The sequence below is a fragment of the Phaenicophaeus curvirostris genome, chromosome 1 (assembly GCF_032191515.1).
Source record: "Phaenicophaeus curvirostris isolate KB17595 chromosome 1, BPBGC_Pcur_1.0, whole genome shotgun sequence".
NCBI lineage: Eukaryota > Metazoa > Chordata > Aves > Cuculiformes > Cuculidae > Phaenicophaeus > Phaenicophaeus curvirostris.
The window spans coordinates 206,603,167-206,615,300 of NC_091392.1; the positions used below are offsets into that span (position 1 = coordinate 206,603,167).

At 42.1% G+C, this 12,134-nt stretch overlaps 1 protein-coding gene across 1 annotated transcript in view; it reads left to right on the forward strand.

Moving 5' to 3' along the window:
• Positions 1-12,134, forward strand: part of COL4A1 (collagen type IV alpha 1 chain) — a 133,468-nt gene that overhangs the window by 102,788 nt on the left and 18,546 nt on the right. The window contains exons 27-41 of the mRNA XM_069883457.1: positions 311-403; positions 505-609; positions 3,071-3,168; positions 3,584-3,734; positions 4,063-4,176; positions 4,586-4,753; positions 5,960-6,049; positions 6,742-6,894; positions 7,942-8,040; positions 8,128-8,217; positions 9,265-9,404; positions 10,279-10,409; positions 10,514-10,590; positions 11,323-11,421; positions 11,939-11,989. Coding sequence (XP_069739558.1) covers positions 311-403; positions 505-609; positions 3,071-3,168; positions 3,584-3,734; positions 4,063-4,176; positions 4,586-4,753; positions 5,960-6,049; positions 6,742-6,894; positions 7,942-8,040; positions 8,128-8,217; positions 9,265-9,404; positions 10,279-10,409; positions 10,514-10,590; positions 11,323-11,421; positions 11,939-11,989 — 1,659 coding nt within the window. The remainder of the gene's footprint in view (positions 1-310; positions 404-504; positions 610-3,070; positions 3,169-3,583; positions 3,735-4,062; positions 4,177-4,585; positions 4,754-5,959; positions 6,050-6,741; positions 6,895-7,941; positions 8,041-8,127; positions 8,218-9,264; positions 9,405-10,278; positions 10,410-10,513; positions 10,591-11,322; positions 11,422-11,938; positions 11,990-12,134) is intronic.

A 12,134-nucleotide genomic window follows, 5' to 3' on the forward strand; every position in this document is an offset into this window, starting at 1 on the left:
AGAGCTTGGAGGATTACTGGGATTCAAGATTGAAAGAAAAAGACTTTCTAATTTAAATCAGTGTTTGCTTTTAGCAGTATCATTGCAAATCTTTGAGGACAGTTTTCTTGAAGAGTTTGTTAGGTCGAATGGGATGGTTTAGGTTCATCCTGAACTGAGTTCATCCTTGTTTCCTGTGAATCTTCTATTAAAAAAAAACTTCATAACAAGTCAGTTGTAGTGTTATGGATGGACTAATGTAGCTGGCTAGGTGAAACTCCCTTATTTAATTTTATTGATTCCTTTACTTAATACATCTTTACATTCATAGGAGCAAAGGGTGAAGCAGGACGAACTGTACCGCTTCCTGGACCTCCTGGGGCAGATGGCCTTCCTGGGCCACCTGGTTTCCCTGGACCCCAAGGTATAGTAGTAGCCTGTTAATTTTTGTCTGATGATCACAATGGTTCTGTTCCCCAGAAGTCAGCCTTTGCATTAACCTTTGTTTTGTTTTCACTTCCAAAGGTGACAAAGGGAATCCTGGGCTTCCAGGTAGACCTGGTCTGCCAGGAGAAAAAGGTGCTATTGGACAGCCAGGCATAGGGTTCCCTGGACCTCCAGGGCCCAAAGGTAAGATAAAGTTATCTGTCTAACAGAGCTGAAATACCTGGAATGTGAATAGAGGTTTACACTGTCACCCAGTCATGGCTGCATGAGATTTGAGAGATGCAGCTGAAGGACCTTCCTTGCAGCTGAAGGTCCACAGGCACCACAATAAACATACTTTCAATACACACTTGCTTTGGGCAGTGATGCGGTGCAGATACAGACAGTGTCAAAGCCGCTGCCAGAACAGAAAGTAGTATTTTACAATATCTTAAATTGCAGCAACTGAGGTTGCTGTGAGATAAGCCCTGTTCAATGTCTGTATCAACAACCTGGATGAAGGCATCGAGTGCACCCTTAGCAAGTTTGCGGATGACACTAAGCAGGGGGGAAGTGTCGATCTGCAGGAGGGCAGGGAGGCTCTGCAAAGGGATCTGAACAGGCTGGACCGCTGGGCTGAGTCCAACGGCATGAGGTTTAACAAGGCCAAATGCCGGGTCCTGCACTTGGGGCACAACAACCCTGTGCAGTGCTACAGACTAGGGGAAGTCAGTCTGGAGAGCTGCCTGGAGGAGAAAGACCTGGGGTGTTGGTTGACAGTGACTAAACATGAGCCAGCAGTGGCCCAGGTGGCCAAGAAGGCCAATGGCATCTTGGCTTGGATCAGAAACGGCGTGACCAGCAGGGCCAGGGAGGTTCTTCTCCCTCTGTACTCGGCACTGGTGAGACCGCTGCTCAAATCCTGTGTTCAGTTCTGGGCCCCTCACCACAAGAAGGATGTTGAGGCTCTGGAGCGAGTCCAGAGAAGAGCAACAAAGCTGGTGAGGGGGCTGGAGAGCAGGTCTTATGAGGAGCGGCTGAGAGAGCTGGGGTTGTTTAGCCTGGAGAAGAGGAGGCTGAGGGGAGACCTCATTGCTCTCTACAACTACCTGAAAGGAGGTTGTGGAAAGGAGGGTGCTGGCCTCTTCTCCCAGGTGAGAGGGGACACGACAAGGGGGAACAGCCTCAAGCTCCACCAGGGGAGGTTCAGGCTGGTCATTAGAAAAAAATTCTTCACAGAAATGGTCCTTGGGCACTGGAACAGGCTGCCCAGGGAGGTGGTTGATTCACCTTCCCTGGAGGTGTTTAAGGCACGGGTGGACGAGGTGCTGAGGGGCATGGTTTAGTGTTTGATAGGCACGGTTGGACACCGATGATCTAGTGGGTCTCTTCCAACCTGGTTATTCTATGATTCTATGATTCTATAAGGTGACCTTTCTAGGAGATGAAGCAAAGTGTGTGGTGGGTCAAAAAAACATGCTGACTTAACTATAATATTTTTTGGACCAAAGCTAGCACCTCTGCTAGGCAGCTGGGAATGGTTTGTTAGAATACCAGCTTATTCAGCACAAGTTTAGTCTTCCCTCTGTGACCGTTGTCAGGGTATGCACATAGCTTAGAGTGAGTTTAAATGTTCATATTCTGGCTTTGGATTTTGAGGAGATGGATTTAGTCATGCTGCTACTCTTTTAGAAGTAGATGACTGACATTTCAGCAACTGACTTGGTCTGCAAAGTTCTTGTGAGTCTGCAGTATTTCATTTATTATGATTCTACACACCAGTGAACTGGGAGGATCAGAAAGACTTGAGAAAGGGTAAATCATTGCCTATGGCCACCTCTGGTTCCTCTGAGGCCGGTGTAGGATAAACCTGAACAGAAGACACCTGGTGCATCTGGAAAAGGATTTCTGTATGCCCTTTGATGCCAGCAAGAAAGGAATGTCATGTCTAATACATTTATTTCAAGAACCCTTCCTCGAATTCAGCTCTACTCAATGATTTTCCTGGGGCTTAACCTAAAAGGTCGATTTCCCACACCCTGACATCTTTGCTTGGGAGAGGATCTTCATCTCAATTCACTGAGTATGTGTTGGTGTTGAGCAAGTGCTATCTTTAAGAAGTTGGCAGAATGTTGCATGTAGCCCTTCCTGCATTCCCAAGGCACAGTGCACGGACCAGCTGTGGCATAGAAACCTTCTGGGTGCAACCCACAGCAGGACATGTAGGACATGTCACATAGCGTATTCTGAACAGATGTTGATTCACAGATGGGTTTTGCTGTGCATCCCTCAGTCTGATGCCCCACGCGTTACGTTGCCTTTTCTGAAGAAAACTTTAGGAAGCCAGTTTTGCAGACAGGATTTTTCTCAATGACATGAAACCACAAGGCTATTATTTTAAGAAGAGACACTCAGTAATTATTATTTCTGAGTCATTGTTTCTCATCAGAAGCCAAATGCTGCATGAAGCTCAATGTTTGAATCCCTGTAGAGACATTTGGGTGCTGGCATCCCTAAGAGTTTGCTGTAAAAGATTAAACAGACCTTGTTAAACACGTCCCTGTGAGTAATTTGAATAATTCAGTTAGAGGACTGAAGAAACAGAAGAGGACACTTACAGGCAGAGACGGTAGTGATGTGAGTTTTGTTTTGTTTTGTTTTCTAGGTTTCCCAGGTCAGCCTGGTGCTCCTGGTCTGCCGGGGACTCCAGGAACCCCTGGCCTGGATGGTTTGCCAGGTGTACCAGGTTTACAAGGTCAAAAAGTAGGTATCAGCTGCTGATACTGTTATCTGTGACTGCCCATGTTAACAAGAATGTGTGCTAAGATCCCTGCTCTATTAAAAAAAACCCAAACAAAACAGTTGGCCAAACTGTCCTTCATCTTGTTTCCCACTTTGAACACAAAGGAAGAGAGTAGATGGATGAATGCTTGACATTAACGCTAAAGGGCTTACAACTGATTTGATAGGAATGGTTGGACTTGATGATCCAATGGGTCTTTTCCAACCTGGTGATTCTATGATTCTATGAACTGTCTCCTGAAGTCATGTATAGGTTAGGTTTCCAACCTAATGATTCTATGATAGTGCTTTGCCTCTGAGTGAATTAAATACAGTCAGTGAATGAATTCTTGGTTTTGATGTGTTCATTTCCAATCTGTTGTGTTTCTTTGGCTAGGGTGATCCTGGTGTAGGTCTGCCGGGCCCTAAGGGATTGCCAGGTCCCCCAGGAGTACCTGGCTTCCCTGGAGAAAAGGGAAATCCAGGACTGCCTGGCTTACGTGGCGAGCAAGGCTTTCCAGGCATACCTGGAGAGCAAGGATTCAGAGGTAACGCTCCCAGAAAAATACAACTCTGTACTCCTATTTTCTTTTTAAAGTTACTCCCCCATAGATGTAGCAAAATCTCTGTTCACCACTGAGATACCCTACTGATATCTCGAGGCATTGCCTTTTTTCCTTCCCCTCGTTTTCTCTTACCAACCACTGGTAGGAAATGCTAGCTGCAAAGAGCAGACCTTCCTCCAAGCCCAGGCAGGAGGCTGGAATGAGGTCTCGTTGGCCAAATGCTTCCAAAGGACCTTGTCTAGCATCTTCTGCAAACAAGATTTCAAGTAATGTCAGAGGGTCCTCAGTCTACATCTTTGTCTTTCCACAGGTGACCCTGGCCTCCCAGGACTGAAAGGCTCGCAGGGCCCTCCAGGCGCACCAGGGCTGGGTCCGCGGGGATCACCAGGACCCCCTGGGCAGCCAGGACCACAGGGACCACCAGGTGAGAGGAAAACATTCCCTTCACAATGATTAAGATCAGACTTTTGGCATAACTGGATCTTGACATTGGTAAAAACATTGCTCCCGAACTGTTCTGTGGTGTGAGGTTGCTGAGGGTCCACAGGGGATAACGCTGGTGGGCTTTCTCCATGTGGTCCAAAATGCAGGGCCAGACCTCCTAAGAAAGCACCTGCCTTTTTGTTCAGTATCCTCAGGTCGTCGGTGGATAATATATATAAGATCAAAGCCTCACTACGAAAATTAGGACTATTTCTGCTGTCTGGCTTTGAACCTTCATCTTTTGTGCCATGTAATTTCTGAACTGCAGGTGCATATTTTCAGATATTACCGATAATGTTATTCCCTATGCTCTGTAAAAGACTAATCCTGTATTTTCTGTTTTTTCCTAGGTTTTCCGGGAATAAAAGGAGAAAAGGGCTTCCCTGGTGTCCCAGGTCTAGATATGCCAGGACCAAAAGGGGATAAAGGTAGCCAGGGCCAGCCCGGAGTACCAGGATCTGTGGGGTTACCTGGCCAGCCGGGTCGGCAGGGGGATGTTGGACTGAAAGGATCATCAGGTAAACATCTTTTCTCTTGGAAACCAGCATCTAGTACATGAAAGGGGCCTAAAAGAAGGCTGAGGAGGGATGTTTTACAAAGGCTTGTAGGTATAGGAGTAGGGGCAATGGCTATTAACTGGAGAGGGGCAGTTTTAGACCAGACATAAGGAGGAATTTCTTCACCATGAGAATGGTGAGGCACTGGAACAAGTTGTCTAGGGAAGTTGTGGCTGCCCCATCCTGGAGATGTAGAAGACGAGGTTGGATGGGGCTTTGGGCAGCCTGATCTTGTGGGAGGTGTCCCTGCCCATGGCAGGGGGGTTGGAACTGTATGATCTTTAAGGTCCCTTCCAACCCAGACTATTCTATGATTCTGATTCTGTCTTTGGCAACTGTTTTATTAAGTTGTGGTAGCATGCTCTTTCACTTGGTTAGGAATTGATCCATCAAAAAGCCCAAGCTTGAGAAAACACGTGGGCTGACGTCAGTAAAGCAGTAACTGAATGGCTACTCAAATCTTTTGGTTGATCAGGGTGGTGGTTGAGTCACCATCCCTGGAGTTATTTAAAAGATGGGTAGATGAGGTACTCAGGGACATGGTTTATTGGGAGATAGGAATGGTTGGACTCAATGATCCAAGGGGTCTTTTCCAACCTGATGATTCTATGATTCTATGCTCAAATCCAGCAACTTGCAGGAACTAGCCTTTAGCCTGTAATAATGAAAGGGAAGCCATTCCCTTCATCCAGAGCCACTCCAGTTTAATCCAGAACCATTCCCCTTAATCTATAATAACTCCAGTTTAATCTAGAGCCATTTCCCCTAATTTGGAACCATTCCTGTTAACTTGGAGTCACTCCGGTTTAATCCAGAACCTCTCTCCTTGCACGCGGATCCCTCTCTTCTGATATTTAATGGTGTTCTGCACAGTTTCAGTGACAGAATGTGGTTTTAATAATGACTTTGCTAATGACAGCATTGTTTCCTGTAAGAGGAAGTGTTAAGAATCTGTCGAAAACCTATTACTAGTTCTTATTCTGGTTTCCATAACTCTTATTTTTACTGTTGTCTTCTCTGTTGGGCTGGCTTAGATTGACCATCTTCTTTGTCTCATTTTTCCTTAAGTAGTGCAATTCCTAATATGATACAGAGTAAATCTATTTATTGTACTTCTTTACATTACTTGTTTTATTTCTGTTATTCATTCTTTTACTTTTATTTCAGGAGCTAAAGGAGAAATGGGAGTTATGGGAACTCCTGGGTTGCCAGGAAGTCCTGGACCAGTTGGTGATCGAGGGTTGCCTGGTGAAAAAGGTAAGAAACAGATTTTCTCAGAGTCAAATTTTAAAATCAACCTTTTTTTCTGGAAGAAGACTAGTCTGGAAATAAGCAAAAATAAAGAGTGGGCTTGGCCTAAGGAATGTTTTATGTGCACTAACTTCTCTGTAAGTTAGAAATAGTGTAATTTAGAAAGCCATATAGAATCATGGAATGGTTTGGGTTGGAAGGGACCTTAAAGATCATCCAGTTCCAATCCCTCTGCCATGGGCAGAGACACCTCCCACCAGACCAGACTGCTGAAGGCAGGGATCCAGGTTTTTTGATCTATTTTTCAACAACGTAAGGGTTTGCTACGTGCAGGGGTGCCATAGATATTACTCCAAGAAAAATACTGTGTTTGAAACTATGAAGAGCCAGCAGGAAGGTCTTAATTAAAACCTTTAAATAATGCCCTGTGTTACTGCCAAACTTCTATCTATCTCTTTTGTTCTGAAAGTCTAAAATTAATGGCCATTAACTGTGAAAATCGTGTCAACTTCTTTCACAGAGCTGTTGTGAAGTCCTGGTATAAAAAACCCTTCATATTGCAATATATAAGATTTTCTTTAATATGGTATTCAGTGTTCAAAAGTTGAATAAATAACTGATGCCATTTGTTGTTGTCTACTAAATACTTTTACAAAGCTTTATATGGCTCTATAATATTCTCTGCGATCACCTTGTAGGTAGCCAAGGTTTCAAAGGTATAGTTGGACCTCAAGGTGATCCTGGTGTCAAAGGAGATAAAGGTGAAGCTGGTCTCCCAGGAAAACCTGGAACTATGGACAACATGGATATGGTCAGTCTCAAAGGCCAAAAGGGAGATCAAGGAGAAAAAGGTAACTTTGATATCTAACTGTGGATAAGTGGAATTAACACTCATATACCATTAAGCATCAATGCTTTGTGTTCAGTTGTATCTTGGCTTTTGACAACGGTTTTTTAAAATAAAGTTAAAGAATTTCTCACAGCAAATGCAGATATTTTTCCAGTGTCTTTCAACTCCATAGAAACAAAGATTAATCACAGATAGAAAGGGGTTTGGTTGAATGGAAAATGTTCAACTTGCGCTTATAAAATCTATTTTTCTTCTTTTAGCAGAAGGCTTTCTAAAGCAAGTAAATTTTAAAACTAGAAACTACAGCTTGACAGAAGAGAAAAGCTGTTTTTCATTTAAAACATGTAGTGGAGACACTGTTGTGGCCATGAATACCAACTGATACACACAGCCTGGAAGGCAGGTTCTTAACAGACCCCCAGCCTGCAAGTTTTTGCTGCTATTCTGCTCATCTCGTCCTGTCCAGCTCAAAGATACTTAGTACCCACAGAGATACACGTAGATATAGTCCATAACTTTGGTGATTTACTGTTGCCTTCATCTCTCCAGGCATGAATATCACTGTACAAAAACATGGTAATTTTGTGGAAGACTGTCAGTGATGCTTAATGAGAAAATTTGGGTTTGGACATAGAATCTTAGAATCATAGAATAGTTTGGGTTGGAAGGGACCTTTTTAGACAGCCGAACAGTCAAATCAGTCATTGCTGTTAACCCTGATATTATCTGGCATTTCTGAAGTAACTCATTAATCTAACTCAAACACGTGTTTGTTTGCAATTTCTTTAAAGATATAACTCGCCTTGTAATTTGCACAGACACCTGTAAAATTATACTAGTTTGCATCCTTCTCTCAGCACTGGTTAAGAGACTCAAGAGTTGTGTTTGAGTCAAGCGTGACTCTAGTGTACATTCTGTGAAGCTTGAATTGAGCCCTTTTCTTGTTCAGGAGAAGAAGCAGCAGTGATCAAAAATTAAGTAGTTTGTATGGCATTACAGTAAATTCTGATAAAACTGATCTCACTGTGTTTATTTTCTTGGTGTCCAGGGGACCATGGAGCAACAGGAGAAAAAGGGTTACCTGGGGAATATGGAGAACCAGGAATTCCGGGAAGGGATGGTGAACCTGGTACTCCAGGACATCCAGGTATGTCTGAAGCTAGCAACAGAGAGACTGTTCATCAGAGGGTTTAAACAGCATGAACTAATGAGACTATTTCTCTGCTCTCTGTAGGACCGAAAGGTGATCAGGGCCCCCCAGGGTACCCAGGGGATCCAGGAATTCCAGGACAAAAAGGATCGGTTGGTGAAATGGGTTTGCCAGGTACTGATTGTTGGGAATTGTTCTTCTCCAGTCAATATAAAACCATGAGAGACTTACGTGGAACATTTGTTGGTGTAGATCTACTGAATGGTTGCACTATTTGCAGTGTCTGAACTTTAGGCTTTTGGAACATTGCTTTCTCAGTCCTTTTGTGAATTATAGATAATAGGAGAGTTTCCTAAGTTTCTACATGCAAATCCTTTACCTGGATGTGTGGGATTTGTGTATTTGTTGCAGCCAGGGAAATTTTCTAGTGATACCTGTTTGTCTCTCTGTCCATATGATGTCTTGCAAACTACTGACTATCATCCATTGTTGTAAAGATGATCATTTAAATGAGCAACGGTGTTCAATCAGTGCAAACTGAATGAGGCTTCTTGTGAACTTCTAAAGAGTTTGATGAGTTACTACGTATCGCATGTTAACTACAAATTGCAGTGGTTCTGGAAGAGTGGTGGTGTAGAGGGGAGTGGTAAAGAATAGAATGGAGAAGAACCTATATTTTGCCTCGTCAGATGTCCTTAGAATCAGAGAATCATAGAATCATAGAATAGTTTGGGTTGGAAGGGAACTTAAAGATCATCTAGTTCCAACCCCACTGTGATGGGCAGGGACACCTCCCAGTAGATTAGGCTGCCCAAGGCCCCATACAACCTGGCCTTGAACTGGCCTTGTGCTTAGCATGTTTAGGAAATCAAAGCTTAAAGACCTTTACCATAAGGTAAAGGAGGAAAGGTTTACTACAGCAGTGTCCCTTTGTCACTGTGGTCCAGTTAGAAATTATTCAAATCAACATAAACTTTTATTCAAATCATATTTTTAGCAAGAGCTTTTTTTGCTCTGAATCCAACATTACTACCTTCTCTTATGAGAGTTTATCTTCCCCTAAAGATCCCACCTCAAAAGTTTATTGACTAGCTATTTTAGTGACTTATATCATTTTTCTAGTTCTGAATAGCTGAGACAACACTGAAAAAAGAATTGTCAGCACTGCTAGGGTGCCTCTACTTCTGATACTCACACACATTTTTCCTCTTCTCTTACTAGGAACACCTGGAGAAAAGGGTCTGCCAGGAGTACCAGGTTCACCAGGTACCCCAGGGTTCCCTGGACAAAAAGGTGAAAAAGGAGACAAAGGAGCACCAGGTTTTCCTGGAATTGGCTTTCCAGGCTCTCCGGGTCAGAAGGTATTTATGCTTTTAACGTCTTGTCTGTCTCTACCAAGTACCTCATTCAAAAAGATACTGTTGGCCCTTAAACTATTTTATTGTATCGTCCATTATGCTCATTTAATTATCTGGTGAGAAACTTGAAGAGTGTGCGTATGGAGAGGTTTAGATGCACTCTGTTTAATGGAACGGTAGTCTCCAAGGTCCTTATTTATCTATCTCTTCAGAATAGGCTAATTTACAATGCTAAAAATGGGGGGAGTGAGGGTGCTTCTGAAAAAAAAATGAGTAAAAGAAGTGAAAAGGACTTCTTACAAGCAGAAAATACACCGAAATAGTGTTTCTGTACTTTTACAGAGATACTGGGAAGCTGAAAAAAACCCTATAAAATGCTCAGATTTTGGTGAAAAGAGAAATGTCTGTAAAGTTAATTTAATCTCTAATGGTATTCTAATAGGATTCTCATTTATTTCACAATCCTTTTCCTAGCTCTACAATGACAGTAACAATGAATTTATAAGTGAAAAATTGTAAAAATAAATCTGGTAGAAAACTTTCTCAAGACTTAAAAAAGATTTTCTTTGAAGATGATAAAGTGTAATAAGTAAGTTAAGAGGCTAATTTGGAAAAGCCTCTGTAAAAACCATCATAAAAATGCATAGAAAACTACTCATTTTCATGTGTAGGTATTAAGCAATTATTAGAAAAGTCAATAATTCTGATAGTGGAATTAATGCTGAATTTAATCCTAAATTACTTTGTTCTTAAATGGAAAAAGAATGAAATTCTTTATAAGTCTGATGGAAAAGAGGGGTAATATCTGTGATTGCAAACGGAGAAGGTTGTGTCAGAATTAATTTGTGGATGTTATAACTTGTGCTGCTTCTTCTAGGGAGAACCAGGAAGAACAGGTATTCCAGGTGTACCTGGAGATAAGGGTGAAAAGGGTAGCGCAGGAATTCCTGGAATGCCAGGTGCCCCAGGTCCCAAAGGATCCCCTGGCATGGCAGGATTTCCAGGCAAGTGTTGATGCTTCGATAAAACAGAATTTGCAATGAAAAAATAATGAGAATCTTACAGCAAATATCCCGCATGTAAATCAATGTCTTCTGCTTTTCTTTAGGGAGCCCTGGTCGTCATGGAGAAAAGGGTGAAAAAGGACTTCCTGGCTTAAGTGGCATTCCAGGTTCAAAAGGAGAACCAGGTAGAAAAGAAATATAAACCACCACATGCTACTTAAAGTTCTGTTCCCCTCCAGGCAGTGGCTAAAACAAATGCTGTGGCGTTTCACATTCATTTCAGCTCAGATATTTCCTGTTACATTTGTTAAATTTATAAGCAAAAAAAAAGACAGTGCTGTTTCCCAGGTAAATCTGAATTAATGTAGTGTGGGGATAACACTTCATATTCATTGTTTGTGGAAGAGATTTTATCACCTTACACAAGACTTATTTGTTGCTAAAGCTGTTCTGTTTTTTCTGAGTTCGTTTTAAAACAATAAAGTTTATCCATGGGCCCAAACCTCAATCTCCACATTAGCATCATTCACAGATGCTAAAGAGGAGCTTTAGTAGGGGGGTGATTAAGTTCATTGCTGTTTTAACAACATTTTTGACCTTAGAGCCTTGTGTTCTTAGTTTACTGGCTGCAGGACACATGATCATCTCGTTGGACTGTGCTATTCACAAGTCTTTACTGGAGTTCCTGCACTCTAACTCACGTGATAATTAACTACATCAAAATCTGTAATACTTGAACACCTTCTCACACTGATTTAATTCAGAAGTAACCTCAAAGTCGCACTGAAGTCATCATGGAGTATCTGCTTGGTTTCTGTAGGAGCAAAAGTATAATTTAAGCTTTTGTTTAAAAAATGTGTAAAAAAAAATTGGTCTGATGATTAATAGGTGAAATGGAAATAACAACTATTTTTCAGGTGAACCTGGCATTCCGGGTCCTGCTGGTTCCATTGGACAGAAGGGTGAACCGGGTTATGATGGAATTCCAGGTGCAGCTGGTGTGAAGGGTGAACAAGGTACTGTGCCTGTCAAGTTTATGGAGCACAAAAGTGCACAGGGACAGGCTGCACATGATTAGCTGGTAGAGGGGTGTGCTGGATTTGAAATACTTTGGATGGAACCTTAGAAAATAAAGTTAGTATGTTGTCTTGCAAACTACAATCATCCATCACTGTAAAGCTGATCATTTATCTCCGTAACTGTTTAATCCATGTCATCCTGAAAGAATTTATTTCACATAAAATTGGCAATACTTTAAAGAATTGGCAAGTTTGGGAATTAATTTCAGTCTGCAAATTAGCTGTGAAATAATGCTGTCGGCATGCCTGTTCTTAGGGAGGAGGGTTTTCAGTCACACAGGACCCATTGTGCTAGATACAATACCAACGTATGGCGAAGACAGTCTCTGCCCTTAAGAACTTGTGTATAAACCATTTATTCAGATTTGATATTTGCTTAATAGATTTTTGTTCATTACAGTTTAAATTTAAATGCTCTCCTGTCTTCTAAGTTTTTACTGCCTCTATATTACAGGTCTTCCAGGTAGAGGACTTCCAGGATTTCCCGGTGCAAAGGGAGATAAAGGTAAAGCATTTTTTAAACAAGCAGCAAACCTCCCTCCCGACATGCTAGAAACATAATTATGTAGTTCAGACATACTTTCTGCTTCATTCTTTTACATGCTCTGCCTTTTCAGAGCAGGCAGGAAATCTGAGAGGCTCAAATACTA